The following is a 27,548-nucleotide window of genomic DNA, read 5'->3' on the forward strand; positions in this document are numbered from 1 at the left end:
TGATTGATGTCATAACAGGCCTTTCAGCGCTTGCGTTACTGGACCTGCGATGATGTCACCATCATGTGATCAGTTAAAAAATTTTGATATTACAACTTTTTTACTACAGTATTAGGTCAGAAAGTTGTCCTTCGGACAGTGATTTCATATAGGCTGCATGTTTGAGAGGAGAACACACATCTCTATTCTTAAAGGGGTTGTCCCGCGCCGAAACGGTTTTTTTTTTTTATTCAATAGGCCCCCGTTTGGCGCGAGACAAACCCAATGCATGGGTTAAAAAAAACAAACGTTTAGTACTTACCCGAATCCCCGCTCTGCGGCGACTTCTTACTTACCTTACCAAGATGGCTGCCGGGATCTTCACCCACGATGCACCGCGGGTCTTCTCCCATGGTGCACCATGGGCTCTGTGCGGTCCATTGCCGATTCCAGCCTCCTGATTGGCTGGAATCGGCACACGTAACGGGGCGGAGCTACGAGGACCAGCTCTCCGGCACGAGCGGCCCCATTCAGCAGGGAGAAGACCGGACTGCGCAAGCGCATCTAATCGGGCGATTAGACGCTGAAATTAGACGGCACCATGGAGACGAGGACGCTAGCAACGGAACAGGTAAGTGAATAACTTCTGTATGGCTCATAATTAATGCACGATGTACATTACAAAGTGCATTAATATGGCCATACAGAAGTGTATAACCCCACTTGCTTTCGCGGGACAACCCCTTTAAGTATGGCATAAAGCATGAATGGCGAAATGTCAAATGTCTTACTGGACGAGGAAAGCAATTGGATGAAATGTCCTAGTGGATGAGGAAAGCAATGGACAAAATCTATGGATTGGATGAGGTTTAGACTGGACGAAATCTCCTGAAACCTACAGGTGTGCACGCTGCAGTGATTACAATGTGCCTTGTTTGCTGCTGCAGTGTAATGTATATGTGCATACAAAGTTGTATCAAAGAATGTAGATCTTCACAATAACAGAAATGCAGACAAGCGACATATGTATCTTGTGACAAAAATGCAAAATGTTGCACAAGCAGCGTTCACTAGAGGCTGCTGCAATGTAGCTTTAATTCTGTGATTACAATATCTTTATATACATTATTCCTCTTTGCGCATGCTACCAGTACATGGAAAAGAATGGAGAGAGGTAAGTGGTTTGCATCATTTAATGTACATGAACATTCAGTATGTAACAATTCCACAAACCTTTTGGAGATCTGAAAGAGGGGCATACTTATGTGATGCTATCTATGCAGCACTGCAATTTTTTTTACAGGTGCCATACTTTTACAGTGCCTGCCAGTTCTCCCAAAAACAGTTCTAGCTAGAACTTTGCCCCTCTCATCCTCCAAGATATGCAGAACTTGATTTCCATCATATCCATCATCATTAGCCGGCTCCGGTATGTGAAACATTATGCCAGTTGCCACACTAAACTTCTTTGCTTACCTTTGCCACTAGTGTATATGTTATTTAAAACTTTTGTGCCCACATGCAGTGTTCCATTAGAAAATCATTAATTTCGCCGCAATAAAACGCCGGCCGAAAATCGCGACCATCTAATGCATTGGATTCCAATGTATCCATTCAGATAGGCGATTTTCTGGAGCATAAGAACGGCCGGCCAGAAAAGACAGCGCAAACAGTGCGCATTCCAGTTAGCCAATTTTGTGCCGCCCGGGAAAGATAGTTCTGGACCTATGTTTTCGGCCGAAGTACGCTGGCCGGTCCCATAGACTCCTATGGGAGCCTATAAGAGCTGCCGGAAAAGGGAGGTGGGAGGAAGTTTAGCAGCAGCTATGCTAAACTCCCTCCCCCTCTTCTCCGCTTGCCGGCTGCCTGCAAAAGGGAGGGGGCAGGATGGGCGGGAGATTAGCACACTAGTTCCTGCCCCCTCCCATTCCCATGAGCCTGCAAGTGGGGGAGAGGGGGAGGAAAGGGGTAGGGAGTTTAGAAGAGCTAAACTCTCCCTCCCCACCCGACAGTATTCCGGGCTGCTGAGTATACTCACTGCACCCAGACCGTCTGAACTGGCGCTTAAATGGGAGATGCAGCTGTGACTGGGTCATGGCTGCCTCTTGTTCATGTGCTTTTTGGCCGTGCTGCGGCTGTTTCGCAGCCAGTGGAAAATTGCAGCGCCCGTGTCAAGGAGCCCTGACTAATGCCCATACAGCTGTTAAACAATAAGTATCATGTTGCATATATTTTAAATTGGCTTACCTTATCTGAACTCCAGGTATTAGGAACATTTGGTCTTTGTTGGTCAACGCAGACAACTTTCTTCATATCCTCAAAACTTGGATCATGAGGAACCATGTCATAGAATGGAGGCCTGTAATCTTCCACCATACCTAAACCAGCCATGATACAGGAGTAAAGTAAAGAGTATTAAGATGCAAGTATAAGAAGGTACAGCCAGTAAGAACAATTGTTGCTGTTTATTAAAACTGATACATTTTCTTGATAAGTAACCTTTCCTATGTGCTATTTACTAAGTAACATTGTTGGGGCTGCTGCTTGGAAACAAAAGCGTATTCGACAACTGACAACACTGGATGTCTGTAGAGATGCAGTGTCGCCGGTCACATTGTAATGGAGTGCTGTAATGGAGTCATACATGCTATTAGCACTTTAGTATCTAGCTGTCAGGGAGAGGAGGATGGAGATGAGATTAGGTGCTCAACTGTCATTTCCTAGATAGCTAGATGAGGTTTTACAATCAGGATTAACCCTTCTCCAAATTCGGCTTCCCCAGTGATCAGCTGATTACTACAGGCTGACCCTTAACTTAATAAGTGACCTAATAGAGAAGGGGATGGGACAACTAGTTCCACATACTATAATTTTGGAAGTTGCAGAGAGAAAAGAGAAAGTCTTTTTGGAGGGATTTCTGCTATTTTTGGGAGAACGCGAAATTCCAATAGGGACAAACTAAAGTCTAATCTTTCCAGCGGCAGCAGTTCCCGGTATCATCATTTTCAATAATACAATTTTAATCTATACACGTCGTTAATGTTCGAAGGAGATTTCAGTAGAGTGCCCTCTGTTGGTGATTTCTTGTTTCCCAGGCAGACTTTTCCATCATGGTATTTTATAGTGTTCACATTTTTTCCCAATTTTGTAATTACTGTATTTTTTTACTGACAAACATAAAGAGAAACATGATTATTATCACACTGTATTAGTTACTGTCACAAATGTGAAAAACAAGATGGAGCTCAATTTAATATATTGAAAATCCTAGTTATGTTTACTAGATTGAGTTGTCTTTTGAATGTGCAGCTTCACAATACCTGCTATAATGCCATTTATCCTACTCTGTATTCTCTAACATTTTACCAGGAAAGTTAAGAGACCCATTTACACACAAAGATAATCTTTCAAACGATCGTTTTTCATAAAGTCCTAATGGACACTAATGCCCATTAGTACTTTATCAGCTTCATTTGCATGCAAATGAGCCTCTAGAGCTGCTTGCAGAACTCAGCAGCTGGTCTGAGCTCTGTAATTAGCTCCATTGTTCTGGCATGGGCTGCTAAGAGAAAACAATGTTATCTCTAGCTACTGTGGAGATAACAGCCTGTGGTCTGTTTTCTAGCAGGGGCTGCAGAGAGAATACATTGTAATCTCCTGCTCCCATGGAGACCACAGCGTGCGGTCTGAACGATGGTTTTTAAGCTCACCTAAAAATCATCGTATAGACGAAAAGTGCACAATGATAGTATTTACACACAACAATTATTGCTCATATGCCATTGTTTTAACAAATATTGAGCGACAATCGTTGCGTGTAAATGGGCCTTAGGTCCTGGGTGATTGTTTATATGTTTTTCCATTAAAACAATTCTGATTTGTTAAGGCATGGACTTCACAAGACCTCTGAGGGTGTCCTGGGGTATCTGCAACCAAGATGGTACTGTACCTGCAAATCTTTTAAAGATGTTGTCCTATCTATGCTGTTTCCGTAACACCTATTTACTTCAATGGGAGAAATGGAAACAGCGCAAACTTGTTGCCTCAGCTGTTTTCATGACACCCAGCAAAGTTGGTCATGAAACAGCCGGAGGTTTCTCATCTCCGCTATAAAAAAAAAAAAGGTGGGAATACCCCTTTAAGTCACTTAAAGTAGGAAGGTGGGGGCTCAATGGATCAGACTTATTTTTCCAATACATCCCGCAAGTACTTGGTAAGATTAAGGGTGGTTTCATATCTGCATCAGAGGTTCCACCTTCCTGCTCTGTTCAGGGAGCAGAAAAGGGGAATCTTCTTGGCTGAACGGCTCCATCCTAGAACGGAACTGAACAACACCTAACGGACACCATTGACTATAATTGGGTCCGTTAGCTTTCCCCTCAGCTGCCCGGCCTTTAGCAGGAAAAAAAAAGCGCTGCATGTAGTACTTTTTCAACTGGTATTTTGTGCCGGATCTGCGACGAACCTCCGACCGGAGGTTCCAACGCAGATTTGAAACCACTCTAAGATTTGGAGAATTTGGAGGCCAAGTCAACACTCTTTGTTATGTTTCTCTATCCATGTCTGAACATTTATTGCAGTGTGGCAGGAAGCATTATCCTGCTGAAAAAGGCCATTGCCATTAGGGAAGACTGCATGAAGGAGTGTACTTGGTCTGCAATAATATTTACAGTATGTAGGTGGTAAGTGTCAAAATAACATGAATGCTAGGGCCCAAGTTTCCCAGTCAATGTTGAACAAATCATCACACTGCCTTCGCTAGCTTGCCTTTTTCATTGCCAGCATTGGAGATGGGGAGACAAATTGGACTAGTTTTAGGGCCACCATCCCTAAAGTAACCCACAAACAAAACTGGAACCCTGGACTGTTTGACTTTTGCCCCAGATCCTTAAGAGGCCCCATTGCAGAAGAAGGAGCCAGAGGCTCTATGCTCTGCCATTCATGGGCTACTTTAAACCTGAGCCCTACAAGATGGCAGGGCATCAGTGAATTGCCGTTCCTTCACCAGGCTGCTTGATTCACAGGCCAGAAGAGGCCTTAGCAGATCTACTTGTTATAGGATTAGGGTAAGGTGAACATAAGTTTTAATATTTTATTAACTATTGGAGGGCAGTATTGTCTAGTAGAGGGTACAAAGGTGAGCATTTTATTGTGTGGGCATACAAATTGGATTACTACTGTTTTGGGAAGATGGAACAATACCTTTGCAAGGCCACCAATTAGAAGGCAGCATTACTGCAAGTCAATGTCAGACTTTTTAAAAGCCAGAACAACCATGCACGGACAGCTGTTTCTGGCTTGGCTAGTGAGAGGCCTATAGATGTGGGTCAGGAGTGGTACCATTTCTCCTTAAGGAGAGCACCCAGAAGGTGCACGACTTTGTAGCACCGCTTGCAACTTTGTAGCACCACAAAATGCGGTATTGCTGCGACTTTCTTGCGTCACTATCATGTCGCCCATGTGGATGCGGCCTAAAGCTCATGGTCTCAAAGGGGTTCTTTCACAAGATAGATGTTTTGAAGAACCAATTGGAAACCATGAGCTTCAGGCCTCGTTTACACGGGCGACCCGGCATCGCCACGAGAAAATCGCAGCAATATCACATTCTGTGCCATATTGTTGTGGTTTCTCGCTGTGATACTGTGACTTTGTAGCACCTTATGCGAGGATTTTCGGAAGAGGCTTGAAATATAAGCCCTTCACTGTAAAAAAGCTATAGCTGAAGAAGAAAAAAAAATACACCTCTCTTGCGCTGTCAGCCCGGACGCATCTTCTCCTTGGCTCCCGGCACTGATTTTCTTCTTCTCTTCTTGCCGGGGATTGAAAAATCCCTGCCTCCTGGAAGCGCTGTCTGTGATTGGCTGACGCTTGCTTAGCCAATCACAGCCAGCACTCGATGAATGGCTGTGATTGGTTCAACCACAACCATTCATTGCGCGCTGGCTGTGATTGGCTAAGTGTCAGCCAATCACAGCCAGTGCTTCCAGAAGGTGGGGATTTTTCAATCCCCGGCTAGAAGATGATGAAAAGAAGCAGTGCCGGGACACGGGGGGAAGCTGCAGCAGCGTCGGAGAGCACTTCTAAGGTGATATATAAGTATTTATTTTATTTTTATATGCAGCTAGAGCTTAGATTATAGCTTTGGCAGTAGGATTTCCTACTGTCAAAGTTGCATCGCACCACACGAAAACCGCGTTTTCGTGCGATGCGATGCAACAGAGAGGAAGGCTCAATAGGGAAACATGGGCTACAAAACCTCACGAGTTGCGGTCATATCGCCGGATCCGCAAGATTTTTGTGTCGGGTTGTCGCATGCTACAAAATATGTGTGAAGGAACCCATAAGAAAGCATGGGCTTCACATACATTCAATTTGTAGCATTGGCACAAAATCGCGCGACTTTGTCGCCCATGTGAACGAGGCCTCACATACATGCGTTTTGTAGCGAGATTTTGTAGCCCGTGTGAAACTGGCCTAAGTGCACGCACATACTCGCTTCATGTGTTTTCTTTAATCATTAATTGGCTGGCTTTTCTTCCTTCTGCTATTAACACCCACCCGACATTGTAGATTCATTACTGCCGGAGGAATTCTGTGGGTGAATGTCAGACTCCGGCTCACTGTTGTGACTGAACTGCGGAGCTGGAATCGACTCGATGTGAAGAGTAAACCCCTGGCAGGGCCTATTCTCCACATCACAACATGCATTCTGTGCTCCGCTGCCACTCTCTTCTGCGCTGCATTCAGATTGATGGCGCGAGGCTGCAGGAAGCATGGCAGCGCTCCAAGCGCCTCTGATGCTGCTAGCTTCCTAATCAGTGTTGAATAAACAGAGTGCTGATTGAATGTAATGGCTGCTTTAATCATGGGCCTGGGTGCTGACACCAGATTACAGTGTTTATAATTTACAGCTAATCCTTTGTGGAAAACACAACCAGTTGGAATCAAAGGGCTGATTAGCAGGCCCATGGTGTCCGTTGTGTTCCAATGGAAGCGTTAAATTCTGCCTTGTCAGATTATTTTAGCTAAGCAATTAATTGGCGTTTGTAATGAGAAATGGTTCGCTGGCGTGGAAGTGTAAAGCAGATACACAGGTCTGTGCAAGCTGCCACGTATTTGAAAGAGAGGATTAGTGGCAGTGCTATGAATGTCTTACAAGATGTAGCAGATTTGGGCCTAATACCCTATTAACGCATTACAATTACAGATGAGCGAACTGATTCGGAATCAGGATTAGTGAAAAGGTTGCTGATTGGCCCAATCCAACCTGATCCACTAGTCAAGCTAATTATCTGTACATTTATTTCCAGGTTAATTAATGCATGGTTAGGGGTTTTACTAATGTATTTATTGTCTACAGAGACCTATACACAAAATAGGGGCTCAGGCCGGTCTTACACTAGCGTATTGTCATTGCACGTCGCATGCAGAACACACAATGCCGATAGCCTTTTGATTTCTATTGAGCGCGCATATTACTCGCACGAAGAAAATCACAGCATGTCCTATCTTGGCGCGTGTTACACGCACATACACGCCAAGATAGGCTATTGGGATTGGCGTAATGCAGCAAGTACGCAGGTATATGCATACTAGCAGACATGTGAGCCAAGCCTTATATAGAATCAGATAAATCTTGTTATTTGTATAGCGCAAACTTATTCCGCAGTGCTTTCACGTCATTTAATTATTACCCCCCACCAAGCTGGGTACTCATTTTACCGACCTCGGAAGGATGGAAGGCTGAGTCAGCCTTGAGCCGGCTACCTGAACCATGCGGGGATTAAACTCTCAACCTTCAGGTCGTGAGCGAGAGCTTAAGACTGCATTTCTACTTCCCTAACACTCTGCGCCACATGATGTGGACAAGCTTCTAAAAATGAATTATAAAAGGTTTTCTGAAAGTGACGCCACCTGGGATATTTTACTACAGAGACTTAACGCTTATTCACATTGGAGAGATTCTTGTGCGAGCTTTGTGCGCCGTGAGACATACATAAATAAATAAATCTTGGTATTTGTATAGCGCCAACTTATTCCGCAGCGCTTTCAGGTAATTATGACTTATTATCCCCCACCAAAAAATATAAAATCGCTGCATGTTTTGTTTTTGGGCGTTCCCGTGAAAGGAATCTTACATTTCCCATAATCACTACATTATTTTCTACTACGGATGCTGAAATGCAGCCTGTGCCTCGTGTGGCCTTTTTATGTTGGTGGGGAGTTCTTCCTCGGGCTACTTTTTTACACAAGCTTTTTATCGCAGCTGTTTTGCCGCGATAAAACACCGGCCGAAAATCGCGACCATCTGAAGCGTTGGATTCCAATGTATTTAGCCGGCAAAGATAACGCATACAGTGCGCATTCAGGCCCACCGCTTTTATGCAACACCGGAAAAGATAGGACTTGCTCCTATGAGAGCTGTCAAAAAAGGGAAAGGGGATGTCGGATTTCCTCTTCTATGCTGGGGGTCTTTTTGGTTCATTAACCCTGTCACTGCTTTGCCTTCTCCTTTCCCCCCCACCCTGTGTGGACTTTGTATTTTCAGCAAGTGCTGTTGGATCCTATACATGCAAAAGGGAAGGGGGAGGGAGTTTAGCAGCATCTCGCGTTGTTAAAGTCCCTCCCCTTCCCCTTGTCGGCAGCTCCCACAGGCTTCTATGGGATCTTCAATTGCCGCTATCAGACAACAGAATTACGGTCTGCAGCGTATAAACGCCGCAGCCTGGCCACGTGAACAGGCAAGAAAATGGGAACTTTTCGGCAGCGATGCGGGCGTCCGAAAATCAGAACTGAACTTAGCTCCACTCCATCCCACCCACTCCCATTGCAAACTGCTTAGAGGAGAGAAGCAGAGAGCCAGTGAGGGAGAGGGAAAGAGGGGAATGCTTAGATGGAAGCGTATATCGTGAAAACGCCAACCAATATACGCTCATGTAAATAAGCCCTAAGGCTGAGCTGAATTAAGGCCCATTTACATGCAACGATTATCGTTCAAAATTTGTTTAAACTAACTAATTTGTGTGATAATAGTTATGTGTAAATGCGAAGCCATCGTTTATAGCCTGCATAAAAATGGTCATTAGTTTGTTTGCTTTTGCTTCATTTAAATGGCACTTGTTCAGCCTTTGAAAGACTGAACAACCTGAGGGAAGGGGGGGAGCTAATGGTAGCCGTCCGGCAGAGGGAGGGGGAGCTAATCACGCTAATAGCAACCACGACCTGCTATGCATTCACGCGATTTAACGCTTCGATAGCCGCGCTGTTTTAGCGTGCCTATCTAAGCGCTCAGACAGGGCTCATGTGAAAGAGCCCTTACTAAGATTTACCCTTTAAGACCTTTCACACAGGACGGAATCAGTCTTTGCGGACATTTTTGCGTCACAATGTTATCCCTATTGGACTTGAATTCTGTAAAATCTGCACGGAAAACCCCTTTAAATTCTGCAGCGGAAAAGCTTTGTGTTACAGAATTGTTGTTGCAGATTTCTAACATACAGGAGACGTAATTCTACAACTAAGGCCGCCTGCCCACGGACAGAGCGGGATAAACCTGCGGTTTTACACCGTAAGAATCCCGCCGGGATAAACAAAAAAGTCTCCGCTGGCGATCGCAGAAAAACTCGCTTTTTACCATGTTTTTTCCATGGTCTCCATTAATACTATATTAATGGAGACCTCCCGCCGTGGAGAAGCACGGTAAAATAGAACATGCCGCGATTTTTTTCCCACGGCCATACTGGTAAAACCTGGTCATGTGCAGTGTATACAATGTATTGTAGATGGACGGCATGTGCATACACTGCCTATATAAAAGTATAGGGTTCACGCTGCATGGTACGCGAGACATGGAGCGGGCTGCGGTCTATTCCTCGCATTATAGTCCGTTTAGCACTGCTCTCTTCCATCATAAGACGGAGCCATTCGGCCGTAGGGATTTCTCTTTCTCGTTTCCCGAACGAAGCAGATATGAAACCCCCCTTAGGCAGGTCTCGCACGAGCGAGTTGAATTCCGCATGTAGAAGCCTGCATGCAGAATCTGGCTCTGATCGCAGCCGGCGAACCCCGCGTACCTTCTTTTCCTGTATTGAGGATGACCGTGGATGATCGTCGTCTGTCATGCGCAGTACAGATTTTAATATATATATATTTGTATTTCCCACGCCGTCGCTGGATGATGACTTGGGTACCCGCGGCCTATGCACAATATCAATTGCAGATGGGCTGTCCACCTTGACTTCAACGGGGCTGTCCACCTGGAGTCCGCAGCAAAATAGAGCATGCTGCCATTTTCCCTCCACTCGCCAAAATCGCATTTCGTATCCGCGAGCGTGTAGGAAAAAGCGAAAGTACATACCTTTTAATGCATGCGATTTGCAGCGGATTCACCGTGCGGACGCCGGCTGAGGATTCCGCAATAGAAATCCGGTTGTGTGAGACCGCTCTTAATGCGGTCAATCGTTCTTGAAATACATTTATATTTGTGCGCCTCACAGTGCTGAATCCGTGGTAACCGGAGATGAATTTAGCCTTCATCTCAGAAGGGCCGGACTCACACAACCATATGGTAATATGGTAAAAATCGCAGCAAATGGAACTGCGTATTCCTGAGTATTGTTGCGTTTTTCCTCTTTTATGCCTGCGCATGTACAGCGTATTTTACGCATGCTGTCCTGCACTGGCTTCTGGTTCCTTCTTTTTTAAATTTCCGTTTTTTAGCAACATGCGTGAAATACACCGCACGTGTCATTGCAAATACACTGCGTTTCAAACGCGCCTGTAGAGAACAATAGGCCTCTTATGCACATAATATGCTGTAAAATAGGACATACTGCATTCTTTTTACACGCATAACATACGCAATAAATATATGCAAGAATGGAACAATGAAAATCATTGTACTTCCACCGACACCAATTGTGCACATAATATGCAAATATGTTCGTGTGCGCCCGGCCAAACTGTGATAAAGTGATCAGAAAACAGTATTAAAACATCTTGCCATATAATGCAACACGTTGCCCCCTGGTGGAAGTCACTGAAAATACAACTTTTTTTTAATATTAAACGTTTAAAAAATATACAGTGATACCTTGGCTTAAGAGTGCCTCAACTTACAGGCTTTTCGACTTGAGAGCAGGCTCTCTCCCGAATTTTTGATTTGACTTAAGAGCAAAAACTTGGGTTAAGAGCCTTGTTCTCAATGGAGCCACCACCACTGCTGCCGGTGGCCCCATTGAAAGCAATGGCCTGCCGACAACCCCTGCAGTGATTTTCGGGGAAGGGCTTTAAATATAAGCCTTTCCCTGAAACTCACCCCTAGCTGTAGTAAAAAATATATATTCACCTGTCTGCCGCTGCTGGGGCTCAGGAGTGTCTAGCCGCCGCTTGTTCTCCCTGCACTTTTAATCCCTGCCTGCTGAAAAGTTTCAGAGCAGTGCAGGGAGAACAAGCGGCAGCTAGACGCACCTGAGCCCCGGCAGACAGGTGAGTATATATATTTTTTTATTTATTTATTTATTTTTTACTGCAGCTAGAGATGATTTCAGGGAAGTGCCTATATTTAAAGCCCTTCCCCGAAAATCACTGTGGAGGTGCCAGTGTACTATTGAAATTTGTGGGAGAGCTTCACGATCCGGAACGGATTAATGGCTTTTCCATTCATTTCAATGGGGAAACTGGTTTTGAGATAAGAGTGTTGGGTTAAGAGCTCCATCACGGAACGAATTAAACTCTTAACCCAAGGCACCACTGTATATTATATTCTCTTTGCACCACATGAAGATGAGATCCCCACCGATGTGCTGGGGGCCCGATCTTATTACCTAGACATAATGTAACAAGCATTGCAGCCTCGTTGACATAAAAGTGACCTTTCTGCCCATCGGAGATCGGCTTACATTTTTTTTGGCTAATCTGCACTGAAAATACAAAATCTAAACCTGGTTGTCATGGACACTAATGTACAATTTTCTTCAAACAGTAATTCCCTTTTAAACAAAATTTTACAGTTTTAATGTAAACAAAGAGTTAATCTGTTAGGCCTAATGGACTTATACGTATTCCCTCTCACCCATAGGGGGCCTTCATACGCCTCTGTTTTCACACAAAGTGGGTTTTCACATAAAATAAAACAGTGGCACGCTGCAGCTTTTCTTCTCTGGAAGCACCTTTCACACGGGACGGGATGTTCAGCACTAAAATTCGCTCTGGTGACATACGGATTTTGGCGCAGAATTCTGTTGGCAATTCTGCATCAAAATCTGCAGTCTAAATGTTAGGCGAATGTATGATAGACAACAGACACGTTCTACTGGTACTCGAATCAAAGACAGTAGAACATCCATGAAGATTAGAACATTTCTCACCATTTGTAATTGTCCTCCTGCAGATTTCCCACAATACCAGTCCGTACGCCCACACGTCTGTCTGCTTGTACGATTCAAAGGAATCTGTGCGGATGGTCTCATCCAGGACTTCCGGTGCCATGTATCGTTTGGTGCCAACCCTTGGATTGTTCCCAACATCAAGGTAGTCACTGGTCTGACTGTGCACCACTGCAAGGCCTGAAAGCAAGAAGTCGCACTTATTGTATCGCTGTACATTTTAACAACATGTAACGTACTTGGCACAAAAAAACTAAAGAAATGTGTTTCAGGAGTCCCCAGGCACTTGGCCGACTGCCTCATGATGACATACATCGGACTGGTTGGTATGAATTTACATTGGTGATTATAAATGGAACTGCAGATTAAAAGGTACGACAGTAAATGTGTGGCTATAAGAGGGGAGAGTAGACTGTCAGAGATAGCCATACCTCAAGATAGATGAGCCGGGTAGGGTTTATTACTGTCTTTGTCTTTCTGATTGTTCAATACCTGTTAAATTGGGTTTACATGGGACGAATGTCAGGCCAACGATGCCCGACACTCGTCCCTGTGTGTCCTCGCTCCCGTGCACGGGAGCTAGTATTGCTGGCTCGCTCACAGACCGGCCAGCAGAGGGCTGGGTGGCGGCAGGAGATTTCTCTTCTCGCTCCCCCTCCCCGCTCAATTGACATAACACAGTGGCTGTTCAGTACTGAACGGCCGTTATCTACACTGAACGATGAGCGATCAGCTCATCGTCCATCGTTTATGTAACATAAATGATGGACGATGAGCTAACTGCTGATCGCTCAGTGTAAATAGCAGCCGCTATGTCAATGGAGAGGGGCGGAGGAGTGAGAGGAGAGAAATCTCCTGCAGCCTCCCCGCTGAGAACTAACGATACTAGCTCCCTTTAGGGTCCTTTAAGATAAGCCGATTCTCATTTGAATGAGCGCACAAGCAAGTAACATCACTGCTAACTCGTTCGCATTCATTCAGCTTGTTTGAAGGTGCCAACGATGCATTTGCCTGTCTTCACAAGAATCGTTCAGTCCCTGTATAAGCGAATACAGGGACTGAACAATTACTGTTCAAACCGAACGATAAGCGAATGAGCTAACGATAAAATGAACAACGAACGAAAAGCTAACAATTCTCATTCTTTGTTGGCTCGCATTTAGACCCAATAATTACCATTCACTTTTACTCATTTGAACGATTTTTTCTATGATAATCGTTACGCCAAAATGTGCCCTTACTCAGTGGGCTCCATGTGCTTAATAGAGTAAGTGGCAATACTGCTTGCTGTAGTAGCATTGGGCGAACCAAAAAAGTCAAACTTTGTTTTGGGTTGAACTTTGTTAAAAGTTCATCTCAGCCAAACTCACTAAAATGGCATTTGCCACATGAAGGAGGAAGGATCACATAATGCCCATAATGCCTTCCAAACAGCTCATCTGGCCAATCAGGAGGCAGTATAGCGGTAAGAGAAGAGCCACTATAAAAGGCTATGCACCATAGCTTCAGCAGCCATTGCATCACCACCACCTCAACAACCGGATTCAGTTATACCTGGACTGTGCCTTTCTCCGGCAGATACCCTGAGCCCAGACCTCCAGGACCTCTGCGTCAGCAGATTGGAACATTGGCAAGAACTGGCCCTGTATGCTATGGGTATACTATCTTGTCCACCATCCAGTGTAGCATCAGAGAGGGCATCCAGCATGGCAGGTGGTGTCCTAAACCCGAAGCGAACAGGAATTTCCACCAAAAACTTGGAAAAACTCAAGTTTGTGAAAATTAATCAGGCATGGAACGTTGAAGATATTAAAACTGTTGTGGCTGATGCCACTAATTAGATCCGCCATTGCTGCTTTCGAATTGCTACTACTACCACCACCCCTGCTATTGACTCTCTACCAGCACCAGTCCACCATAACTGCAGCCACCTGCCACTACCAGGCCTGTACAGCCACAGATCTCCTACTCCATTGTTCAATATTGTGATGCGGCTCGTCCTCTTTTCTATCACCACCCCTCTCTGCTACTACTGTAGATACTTTTTGCTATTTTAGTGTATTAAAAAATAACAATGTAGAAAAATTATTTGGATAGCCAAACAAAAGTGACTAAACTGCCTCCAGATCACCCAGATGGTGAGAGATGAGTAGTCCCATGAGACTATGGACTCCTACTACTAACTAGCACATACCTAGGTCTGCAATGCAGCATTGCTTATTGGACTTCACAAGGATGTTTCTGCTCTTCAGGTCTCGATGTGCAATAGCAGGTTTTCCTTGGGTGCCAAATATCTCCACATGAAGGTGCACCAACCCGCAGATAATAGATACCGCCAGCTGTAAGCAAGCTTCCGGATCCACAGTTGTCCTCTGGAGATAGTCGTACAACGATCCATTGTCATGATAATGGGTAATGAGCCACAGCTGAGTGCTGGAGTTCCGAGAAGTCATGTCAGACGCGATAAAGCCTAGAAAAGGTAGAAGAAGATGCTAAACACGTTACCCAGCTGTAGAAAATTGCATAAGGACTGTTTTTGAACAGCTAGATAGTCGCCCCTCACATATTAGATGGCTTAAGGCTACATTCACATGGCGAGGAAACGCTGCGAAATGTCCGCTTCAGAAAGTTCCAAGGGAGATTCTGACGCATTTCCAACTAAAAAAAATGCATCAAAATGCTGCGAATTTTGACCAGGAAGCAGTTGCATATCCAAAGCTGGTTTAAGCCTCTGCATTATTCCCAAAGTAACCCCAGTAATGTCAGTTTTGTCACAACCCACAGAAAACAGGGTAAACAGAACAGATACTAATGCATATTCGCTGCTTATAATTTAATGCACCTATAGGCTTTAACCCTTTCCAATCCACTGTTTGATGTCTCCCTACATTCTGATTGAAACTTGTAGAGCTTCAATGTCAAAAGACATCCGACAGGGTATTCTTACCGTCTATTGCTAGCCACTCCGCTGTCGGAGCCTCTCTGGGGCGCACACACTGGCTTTAGCCAGCAGATGGCACCGTTGTATAACAGCAAAAAGAGAAAGCCTTTAAGGAAACCCTGAATCCAAAATTGCATTGGAAAGGGTTAATGGGTGATTTGGGTTCGTTAATATGCACCAAAATAGGACGTGCTGTGATTTTGTTCTATTTTTTGCCTGCAACATGGGTCCGCATAAAAAAGCACACAGCTGAATATACCACTTGAATTTAATGTGTCCGTGGGCTGTCTGTCTTCACTCAGTAAGAAGTGCAGACCTAATAAGGACACTAATTATTCTTGTGTGAGCGGCCCTTACAGTGTGATTTTCTGTTCTGCTCCAAACTATATCCTCCTGTTTTTATCTAAATCTAGTCTATTAAAGGGTGCTTTCACACAAGCGCAATATTTCCACTATACACATCACAAGATGCAGCTTAATCTGACGCTGCAGAATTCCACTTCACAAACCGCATATTTACATGTGGCTTTTGGTGTGAAATTGCGGGCAGAGCTAAGCCAATTTCAGTTCTGCATCAAAATCCATATGGAGCAATACAGACTTTGGGGCAAAATTTTCAGCATCTTGCAGTGCGCATTGCGGAAATATTCTGCTTATGGTAAAGCACACAAACAGACTTGCAGTCAGCATAAGATTGTTCCAGATACTCAGGCTATGGCTACATGATGACATTTTGCGCAGCTTGCTACCACAGGACTGCTTCAGAGCTGCAATTTGACTGTTAACCCTTTGCAATACAATTTTGGATTTAGGGTTTCCTAGGGGGCTTTCTCTTTCTGCCATTATACAATGCCGCCATCTGCTGTCTAGAGCCAGTACTGCGGTATGGGACATGCTGGAGAGGCCCCCGACAACAGAGTGGCCAGTAATATGCAGTAAGAATACCCTGCCGGATGTCTTCCGACATCGGAGCTGTACAGCTTTCAATCAGAATGTCTTTAGACGTCAGACACTAGATTGGAAAGGGTTAAAAAACAGCCAAATCACCACCAAACTGAAGGAAAGTCGCAGGCGCAAGTGATGTCCATTGATGTCAGTGGTGAGAAAGCCACTTGCGACCAAAATGCAACCAAGTTTTGTTTTTTCAACTGCGGTGTTGCAGTCGTATTAGGTTGTAGGTTGTAATGCAAAACCATTGACATCCCTTGCATTCAACCTCATTGTGTGACTATGTGATGTACGTGTTGTGCTGCATGTTACCATGTAGCCCAGGCCTAATTCAAATTAAAGCCTGGGAGAGAACAGGACTGAAATGCTCCAACCATGATACCAGAAGCACTTATGAAGCAGTCCTGGTCTACGTTGGACTGTGGCATGGTAGAACTATGGGATGGACTGCAAAGGGCTGGGGTTTTATTGGCAAGAGATAGCTTTTGTGGGGGCAATTAGGCTCTAGGGTGTTCGGTCTACTATGCATAATACATTATGTTCTAAGTCCAGCTTCATGCAGAAATCCGTGTCTCAAGGGTACAGTATGTTGGAAATGTTCAGACTCTCTGAGGTGCAATGCATGGGCATTTGGTGAGTCTAGACTACAGTCTACATCTAACAGTGTGGTTTTGTCAGTACTAGTGAATGGCAGCCCTCAAAGTAATTTCAGCAATCCATAATCACTGTGTGTGCATAATTAATGAGAAGACGACCAAAATAGATTATGGAAAATGTTCCAGGTTTATAAAATGGATTGGAATATATTGAAGTAACAAGGTAATTGTAGATAAAGGAAACCTACCAGGACAAATTTCGACCCCCAAGTGCCACCACAATCTTGTACTGTTAGGGATACATTTTCTACACGTCTCTATATCTATTATTAGTTGCTGCATTATTTTTAAAAATACACAGTTTGAACACAGTACGGACCACATGTAAATGACCAATAAAGAGTCTTGGAGGTGGTGCAGGTCAATTGAAGAGTCATGCTGGCCTGTCCCTAAACACATCCATCCTCACTTGGTTGATATTCCATGTCATCACTAGCCATCCTCCATCCTCAACCTTGCCCACTGCAGCAGCTGTGTCGGTGCATATTTTTCAGTTAAGTAGGAGCAGATCTCACAGCCCTTTCCAGCATATCCAAAATATATTCACTGGGCTTACAGTCCAATGAGTTTGGGGTCTAAGTCAGTGTGGAGAATTCATTATTGTGCTCCTCCAACCACTCTCTAGTGATCCAAGCTCAACAACATGAAGCATTGCCCTGCTGAAAGATGGCACTGTGCTTGGGGACGATTTCCTGAAGATAAGGGTGCAGATTGTCAGCTAACAGGTCCCTTTATTATTCACCATTTAAGGATTGTGGTATGGTGACGAATGGTCCTAGGCCATGCCAGGAAAACACTCCCCGGACCATGACATTGCCACCACTGGCCTGCTGAACCCCAACAGTGCATCCATGTGAAACAACATCATGCTATTTACACCAGATGGGGACCCATCTCTTCACTTCAGATGACCTTCTGCCACGTGTCCAAGGTCTATTGACATCTTTCCTGGGCACATGCGAGTCGTTGTTGGCAATGAGACAGGGTTATCAAGGGCACACTTGTTGGTCTTTGGCTTTTGAACGCCAGTCAAGACAAGGTACACCACATGGTCATTGTAGAAATTTGTCTAACTTTCCCGCTGCTGTACTGCTGGCTTAATTGTGGTACTGTGGCGCGCAGTTGATGAGATATCAGATGTGCTACCTGAAGATCGCCTCTAGGATCAACCACATATGGTCTGTGTGATCTTGTGTTGGATGTCTGTCCATGGTTCAATCAGTCTTGGTACACTCTTAATACCGTGGTTTGGGAACCGCTAACAATCACAGCTATTTCAGTAATACTGGCACCACACCTCCAGGAACAGTCTGCCCCAGGTCAAAGTCACTCAAGTCACCCTGTTTATCCATGACTGTCAAATATTGCCTTCTACTGCGCTGAGGAGAAGTCATCACATTATCTGAGAGCTGATCGTGACGCGGCCATCATGTGGTACCTCATTACTGATCACAAGATGTTACGTGCCAACTGCTCTTGATGCAGTGATTGTTCTATGCAATTAGGAAAATGCTTAGAAAATGAATCCTCAACAGTGTAAGGCTGTGGTGGTGCTTATGTAATTTGATTCTCTTTAAAGGGATTTTCAGGGGAAAATACTATTGATGACCTATCCTGAGGAGAGGTCATCAATAGTTGATCGGCTGGGGTCCGTCGCTCGGAACCCCAACTGATCATCCGATTGTGGCCGCACTTATAACTGCAAGCGCGGTTCTCATTGAAATTAACATGAGCCGTGCCTGCAGTTATAAGCGTCGGCCACTTCACAGAGGTTGGAGCACAGACTTCCACTGCTTACACTCCAACTCCTGTGTAATTGCGGCTCTGTCAGCGGTTGCACAATCAACTGATCGGTCGGGGGTTCCGAGCGTGGACCCCAGACGATCAACTATTGATGACCTATCCTGAGGATAGCTCATCAATAGTATTCTCCTTGGAAAACCCCTTTAATTAATCGTGTAAATACAAAGTATACTATACCTTACCCAAAATATTTTCATGACGTAGCAAAACTGTGTTGTAAATTTCTGTCTCTCTAAACCACGACTGTTCATCGCGAGAAGAAAAAATCTTAACAGCCACGTTTTCTCCTTGCCACAAGCCTCTCCATACTTCTCCATATCGCCCTTTACCTAAATATTGCAAAACAAAAGCAATCAGGTTGTATTCATACTCTGCAGATTTAACACCTACAATCAGCAACAAAGCATCTTTCGTTTTACAAAACCCCATTGAAATATTTGCACAAATTTGAGGGCATTTTAAGATCTGCAATGTGGATTTGTTGTGGATTTTGGATTTGCCACAGATTAATCTAATTGCATTGGAAATGGTGAGATTTGTGGTCAAATCCGCAGTAAAATACAAAACTCCATTCACATGCTACAAACAAAAAAGCAGATTTCAGAGTATGATTTCTTCGCAAACTTTCAAATCCACAGCATGCCCCAATCAGTTTTGGAAAGTGCTGAGTGAACTGAACCAGTAGAGCCCTGATTGAGGTCGAACTTTGCTGAAAGTTTGGTTCGGCACAAAGCCAGACCGAGCCTTTAGCAAAGTTCTCACCAGAATAGGGTTCAGTTCACTCAACACTAGTCCTGAATACTGACGTACAACACTGTCCAAGAGCTATAAAACCCATGTATACGACTCTCAGAGCATTATACAGGGCTTTTATGGATCTCAGACAGCGTTAGACACCAGTTTTAGGGATTTTGGTAAACTTCCGATTCAATTTGAACTAATTCATACTGATCCAAACTTTTTGCAACGGTTCAGTGAACCGGCCGAATCAAACTTCTCAAAAGTTCACTCCTAACTAGTCTTGGATTTGGCATGAATTTCAACAACTGAAATTCCTCAGCTAAATCTGGAATTCAGCTGCAAAATCTGCATATAACGTGGTTTTGCCAATATATTTAAGGTCATTTTCTCAATGGAGATTTTTGCATATGAACATGGACTGAAGTGTGCCTTTACATGTATACAAACCAATATATGGCTGCTGAACTCGCTGTTTAAAATGTCAATCTTTTTTGTGAATTCACCAAAGGAATTCTATGTCTTGGTTTTCTTCAATTCACTTCCTCAGCATTTATACCATTGTGGATAATGCAGTCACCATAATCATTCAGCAATATTACTTGTACTATAAGGCCAGCTTCACACAGGTGTATTTGTGCATGCAATACACAGTGAATAGAACACATTGATAGTATTTTTCCAGCAGATTTTGGTCGCGCGCAAAAAAAAAACGCAGCACGCTCTATTTTTTTGTGCATTCGTGTACCAAATGTTTTGAATGCATTAGACTAATTAGCCATTTTAATGGCTGGGAGCATTGACGTTTTTTTTTCATTCACAAATGCACATGCCTTGCGCATGCGGTTGCACCCGGGCCCAGGAGCCTTAGGGGGCCCATAAGGCCTCTCTTCTCCATACAGGGAGCCCAGTACTATGAGTAAAGCATTATAGTTGGGGGCCCTGTTACAGGTTTTGCATCGGAGCCCAGGAGCTTCAAGTTACGCCTCTGGACATCCATTAACCAAAAGACATATATTGGATAAAAAGTGAGCTTAGTCAAGAGGGTCATCTATTTTAGACCAGAGTAGAGGCTACTAGACAGAGGTGGGCTCTTACACCCCTCATAGCACCTATATAATTGGATTATAGTCATTGCCTTGTCGACCAGAAGTATGTTCATTGTGGAAAATTTCCCTTGCAGAAAAGCGTCCCCTACATCAGATATAGGAAAGCTTCCGGCTGCAGTCACTTTTTGTAATGTGACCATACAGGGGAAACCCACACAGCAGACTCCTGTCTGAAGGCTCCATCACCGAAAAGTCATTCTATACATGTGTGGGGGGTTGTTTCTGCAGCAAGTACATGGATTTCTGAAATCCCCATTCAGATTAAAGGAAGTCTGTCAAGTGAAATTAGCGCTAGTAAGCATTAGCACGGTCAGCTCATTGACCGCTCCCTTCTGCATTTATTAAAGGTCCTTTTAGGCTGAAAACACATTGCCGTATACGCAAATACGCTCGGTAGCACTGAACGTAGTCGCATCTGAACGAGGGAGATTTTCATTCCCTCGATGGCAGTTCAAACTCTGTGGCAGAGGGCAAGAGTTTCAAAAAATAGGCGGGAAGATAGCGGCTGCCCGATGTATTCACTGCGGGCGGAGGACACAGGGCAGGTCCTATCTTTTCTTGGCTTTGATATTGACAGCTGAAAAATCCCACAATGAAAATGAAACAGTTGAATTCCTATTGAGATCAGTGGTTTTGTTTTGTCCCATTATACGGCCGTGATTATGACTGTTGTATAAGAAGAGAAAAACAGACTCGACTGTTTAAGCCCTTAGGCCTCATGTCCACGGGGAAAATCAGGCCCGCCGCAGATTCTTCATGCTGAATCCGTAGCGGGTCCCTCCTGCCCCATGGACATGAGGCCTAAAAAGAAGAATAAACTCACCTCTCCGGACGATGCGGATCTTCCTTCCTTCGCGGCCGGATCTTCTTTCTTAGGCCCAGTGGATGTGCTCGGCACGCCGGTGGCGTGCTGCGCACATGCGCCGGGCACATCCGCTGGGCCGAAGAAAGAACATCCGGCCACGAAGAAGGGAAGAACCGCATCGTCCGGAGCAGGTGAGTTTAATTCTGGTACGGGTCTCCTGCGGATCCGGACGGCTTCCATAGACTTCAATAGAAGCCTGCGGGAGCCGTCCCCGCAGGAGACCCGCACTAAAATGGAGGATGTCCTTTTTTTTCCGCACGCGGATCCGCGCCTGATGGGAAAAATGACATCCACAGGTATTTAACTACCTGCGGGTGTCCAATGCATCTCTATGGTGCGCGGATCCGCGTGCGGGAAAAACGCTACAGATTTTAACCCCGTGGACATGAGGCCTTAGGCCTTATTCATGCAAGCGTTTTATCGTGATAAAACATCGGACGAAAAACGCGAACATCTGAAGAATTGCGCTTCAATACATTCGTTCAGATGAGCGATGTATAGCTGCGTAATATTGGCCGGCCGGAAAAGATAGCACTTACACTGCCGATTCCAGTGGCCACTTTTACATGTGGCCGGAAAAGATAGGTCTCGCCATATCTTTTGGCCGCGATAACCTGATAGCTCCCATAGAAGCCTATGGGAACTGCCGGCAAAGCGAGGAGATGGGCGCTTTAGCAGCGGCTAGCTCTGCCACACTATGTCAGCTGACCCTATTGAGCCAGTTGAAGGATTTCTCCCCAGCCGACGGAACTCAGGGCTGCGGTGCATAGATGCCGCACCTGGCCATGTAAATGGGCAAGGAAATGCGAGATTTAGCCGTGATGCAAGTAGCCAAAAATCACAACGCTTGGGTGAAGGAGGCTTTAGACCATGTAAAGCATTGGAGTCCAATGCATTTATTAACCTGAGTGGTTTTCGGGAGCGTGAAAAAATCCATCCCGTGTGAAAGGTTCCTTAGAGCAGTTTCTAAACCAGAGCAGTTTATATAGACCGCTGTCAGATAAAACTGTGTATCGTATATTGGTTGCTTATAGGTGAACATACTGTAAATAAGGAGATCCTTCTAGGATGATGTTTAGGGTATATTCACGCAGGTAATTTTTTTCAGTCCTGAAAACATATCCTAAAGTTGCATTTTTCCCCCCACATTTTGAGGAGGAATCCAAAGAAGTATTCAACACATTTGTATCTAAAAAATAAAAACGGCATTGTGCAGCCAGGTGAATGGCAAAATGGGTGCAAGCCATCGTAAGGCTGCCTTCACATCTGCGACGGGGGTCCATTTTCCTGCTCCATTCAAGGAGAAGGAAAGGGTAATCCCCTGACCGAATGGATCCATTTTATGATGGACCCAAACAGCACCAAACGGACCCCACTGGCTATAACGGGTCCGTTCTGTTTCCGCTCAGCTGCCTACATTTTACTGGAAGAAAAACCACAGCATGCAGCGCTATTTCTTCCGTTTTTTGTGCTGGACCTGTGATGGAACCTCCGACCAGAGAGGCCAACACAGATGTGAACGCAGCCTCTATTGTTCTCCCTTGTATGATCAGTCTTCTCAATTGTTACTGTATTCTTGTAGCATCTGATTATTGTAAATGCCCCTGTGACTTACCCACACATTCGACCAGTGTAACTTGGCGAGCCACCGTTCTTTGCACCAGGAATGGAAGCCCCGAGCCACTACCAGTAGTACAGTCTAACAGATCCTGCCAAAATGAAGGCACATCTAGTTATACTTTGCACAGTGAGGATCATAGGCATCAAGAAGACCATTAAGATAAGACTTCCCTAATACTATTATACTGAAAGTAGAGATCCAGTCTGACTAGAGGGTCTCTTAAATGACCTAAATGCTATCGCCTCTTATTACCTATCCTCAGTGCGACGAGTTTTCATTATTAAAAAATATTTGCAATGACATTTCTTAAATCCATTATCTATGGTGCCGTTATAATTGTATTTTTGTGAGGTTTCTTTACTTTCAGAATAAATGTATCTTGTGTAATATGGAGGACTGAGATCTGATAAAAAGTCTGAACATTCATACTGATCATCATCCAGTTATTGTCCAGCGATCGGACGATAAATTATAATTTGCCCATATGAGAAGTTAAAAATGATCATTTACAAGAGAGCATGTGCTGCTGATGATAATGTAACTGGCGGGTATGAACGTTCGTACAGAAGCCCCAGATTATTGAATATATACTGGAAGTGCCAGTAAACACGTGACAACCAACGTGTTACACTCATTGACAAAAAATAATGCACCCAGATAGAAATGTTGGGTTGCGGGAAAACTCGGCATGCAGTTATGTCACAGGCAGATATGAGAAGGTTTACAGTTGTGGTCTGATAAGACTCTGGGGTTTTGCACCAGAGGCCGTATAAGAGCTTCCCCCCATGACCCTATAACAAGGCTCTCAGGGGCTACTTTTGTGTAGTGTAGCCCTTGTTGAGACATCGTTGACTGCTAGACATGCCTATATGACACGCTCAAAGACATTTTGCCCAGTTAACAGACTTTGAGAGGGGCATGTCATTGGGATGAGAGAAGCAGGATGGTCGTTTCGATGAATTGCTCATCATCTAGGCCACTCTGACCAGGCTTTTAGGAGGGGGTTGGATCAGTGGTTACGTGAGGGCACACATGTATGGTGAACAGGCTCCTGACGGTCCAGATAGACCACCAATAGTAAGGATTGTTTGATCTGCCGACAAGCACGAGTAGATCTAATAGTTTTGTTGTCCACCATCCAGACACAAGTGGCACCTTCACTGCAGAACCCTGTCTCTGCCCGGACCATTTCCGGGTGCTTAGCAAAAGGAAATATGGTGTCATGGCTCCCAATACCTATCCTGCCTCAACACAGTTGCATTTGTTTGCAGTGGTGTCATGAACGTGAAGCCTGGACAGCTACGGACAGGAACCGTATCATCTTTAGTGACGATTCCAGGTTCCAGGTTCCGTTTGGGAGCTGACGATGGTCATGTTTGAGTATGGAGGCCTCATGGTGAGCGCTTTAATTCTTCTTCTGCTGTGGAGCAACACAGTACCCCAACTGCTGGTGTGACGATCTAAGGAGCCATCACATACGATGGTCAGTCAACCCTAGTAATCATCAAGGGACAATAATAGCTTAGTGACGTTTGTTGGAAATCCTGTGGCCACATGTGTTGCTTCTCATGGCAGGGTTAGAGGCATTTTCCATCAGGATAATGATTGCCCGCACACAGCAGGAATGCCTTCACAAGGTTGCTACATTGCCTTGTCCTGCCCAGTTGGCACATTTATTGCCATTGAGCACCTATGGAACCTGCTCGGACTCCAGCTCCGGCAGTCTACGATTGTGCAGAATCTAGACACCCAGTTGCAAGATCTGTGGGAAAATGTGTCACAGGGTAACATACAGAGCCTGTATGCCTCCATGCCCAACCGTATCTCAGGCTGGAGGCGGCCCAACAGGGTACAAGAGGCTCCTTTAAATTGTACAGTTTTTCCCAATAAAACATATCCTTTCGCTCTGATATTGTAATCACTTACTTATATCACCATTACATTTACAAATACAAAGTTTCATTCGATTCCAACAACTCCTTGATGCATTTTTTTTTGTCAATGAGCGTACGTATATTGTCAATCGCCATTCATTAGAGGCAATTTATCTGCCCACGTAAAAAGACCTTAAGGGAAAACAGATAATTGTGGATATTTGCATATTAATTAGTAGCCACTCAGTAAAAAGAACTGGATACAGTGCTCTAAGAATGATTAAAATTCCATCCTTCAAATGACTCACCCCTAAAGTGCTGTCACCAACTATTGATGCATTAACAATGTCTACATGACCAAAGTCAATGAGTCTTGGCAAGGACTTCTTCCGGCTGCTTTCCTTCAGTTTCCAGAATAAGAATGCGAAAAGCATCAGAAAGATCACAAAGAGAACTATGGGGAGGACGGTCACGAGGACGAGGCTGGTCACTTGGGGTTCCTCGACTTTAGTAGAAAAGAAACATATTGTTACTTATGTGTCTTCAGATCACGTACAAGGAAGAAAAAAATGGATTTACATAATACAAGAGGTCTAAAGCAACTCAGTAGTCCTCTAATAAATGTCAGCTTGTGAGACGCAGGTAATCTCCCTACTTGGTGATTTCCTAGTACATCATTGCTTCCAGAGACATGACTTGAAGCTCACTAGGCCCTCAATACAATTTTTTTTACGGCCCACCACCTACTATGAGTGATTTTTAATAGTGGTTTCGTCTAATGTGGCAGTATTCCTCAGGCAACGGGTCCAACAGTTATGTATACACCCACTGTAGCTGCTTTTTTTATGTTGACTTTTCAATCATAACGCAGTGGATACTTAAAGGGGTTGGCAGTTGTAAACTACTGATGGCCTATCCTCAGGATAAGTCATCAATAGTAGATTGTAGGGATCTATCAGCAAGGACCTTCACCAATCAGTGTGCTCTAATTAGTGTGCGCACTAATCTGATTTTTGCAGGAAGCAGACAGCTCCGTTCTCACTACAGTGGCCAGACTTGGTATTACAGGCAAAGTTCCCCATTCATTTCAATAAGAATCTGTCCTGCAATACCAAGCCTGGACACTACAATGGGAACAGAGCTGTCTGCTTCCTGGAAAAATCAGTTGACTGCAGGACCGCATCGACCCAGAGAACATTTGATTGGTGGGGATCCTTGGTGAAAGACCTACACTGATCTACTATTGATGACCTATCTTAAGGATAGGCCATCAATAGTATACACCTGGACAACCCCTTTAAAGGCTATATAGACCTTTGCACTGATTTTATTTTAATGTTCATTTGAAACTTTCTAAGGGCGACTTCAGACTTGCGATCTCGATATCGCTGCATTTCTTTTAACGTGAATGTTAATAGGACTTTCTAATGTTAAAAACGCATTGCGCAAAAATCGCAAGTTTGTGCTTTGCAATTTTTGTGCGATGCGTTTTTAACATTAGAGAGTCCTATTGACATTCGCAATAAAAAAATGCAGCGATATCGCGATCGCAAGTATAAAGGTACCCTGATCATAGATCAGCTTAGGAAATCATTTAGGAGAAGGGAGAGAGGGGCTGGAGACTGAGCCGTCATACAGCGCCATAAGGAAGTTTATGGTCCTTTAAAGGGATCCTGTCACCAGTTTTTAGCAAAGTAAACCATAGCTACAATTCTGAAGTATAAGTATTTCCCACACTGTGGATACAAGCAGACCTGACTAATAGCACTTGTCCCACGTCAAATGTAAATGAGGCAGAGCAGTCCGGTGGGCGGGTCAGACTATTTCTGCTACGAGCATGCTTTTCACATAGTAGGCGCCATCCATACACCGCTGCGTCTGCACCATGAGGTCGGTTACCGATGCATGCACAGATAAACTGTTCCACCTATGGGTAGAAGCAAGGCGCTCATCGGCGCATGCGCCGGTAGTCAACAAGTAGTATAACCAGTGCGGGATAGACATATACGACATAATTGGAGCGCTGCCACTGGTTTACTTTTCTACAAACTGGAGAAAGTTTCTCTTTAAGATGTAATATGAGCACTATCTTAATAAAGATGGCATATGAACCAGCTAATTTTCTATTGTCTATTACAGGGTTAGGCCATACTTAAGTGATGGCGTGTGAGTTGCACCCCGCCATTACAAAACAGGTGCCAAAAAAAATTGCACACCACCCCGCCCTCCAGCCAAGGATTGCCAGAAGAGGTGTAACTTAAAACTTCTGCGCCCCAATGCAAAATCTGTAACAGGACCCTCCCTATATGGAGAGGAGAGGGTTTATGGGCCCCCTATAGTTACATCCCTGATTGCCAGCTCTCTCACTATGCATAGTAATAGACAGACAGCAGTCAATCAACGGCTGGAGGGCGGGGTGGGTGTAGCTAGCCTGCAGCTTATGAATATCCAGGACTACTTTTAGTATATATCCAGGACTACTTTAGTAGTCCTCTGTGCATGTGCTTTCACGCCCAGCCGATATACGGCGTCCCTCTCTGCAGGGGAAGGGAGCTGGAAGAGCCGGGAGCAGTGCACTGAGCTCCCGCCTCCTCTCCACCCCCTCTCCGCCCCTCGCCACTATTTGCA

The 27,548-nt window shown here is 44.6% G+C and overlaps 1 protein-coding gene across 1 annotated transcript in view; it reads right to left on the reverse strand.

Annotated features, from left to right (window-relative positions):
- Positions 1–27,548, reverse strand: part of ACVRL1 (activin A receptor like type 1) — an 85,898-nt gene that overhangs the window by 18,748 nt on the left and 39,602 nt on the right. Inside the window, exons 4-9 of the mRNA XM_066585982.1 lie at positions 25,229–25,425; positions 23,041–23,134; positions 18,896–19,042; positions 14,560–14,835; positions 12,348–12,545; positions 2,227–2,357 (exon numbers count right to left, since the gene is read on the reverse strand). Of these exons, the coding sequence (XP_066442079.1) occupies positions 2,227–2,357; positions 12,348–12,545; positions 14,560–14,835; positions 18,896–19,042; positions 23,041–23,134; positions 25,229–25,425 (1,043 nt within the window). The remainder of the gene's footprint in view (positions 1–2,226; positions 2,358–12,347; positions 12,546–14,559; positions 14,836–18,895; positions 19,043–23,040; positions 23,135–25,228; positions 25,426–27,548) is intronic.

This window comes from Eleutherodactylus coqui, chromosome 1, assembly GCF_035609145.1.
Source record: "Eleutherodactylus coqui strain aEleCoq1 chromosome 1, aEleCoq1.hap1, whole genome shotgun sequence".
Lineage (NCBI taxonomy): Eukaryota > Metazoa > Chordata > Amphibia > Anura > Eleutherodactylidae > Eleutherodactylus > Eleutherodactylus coqui.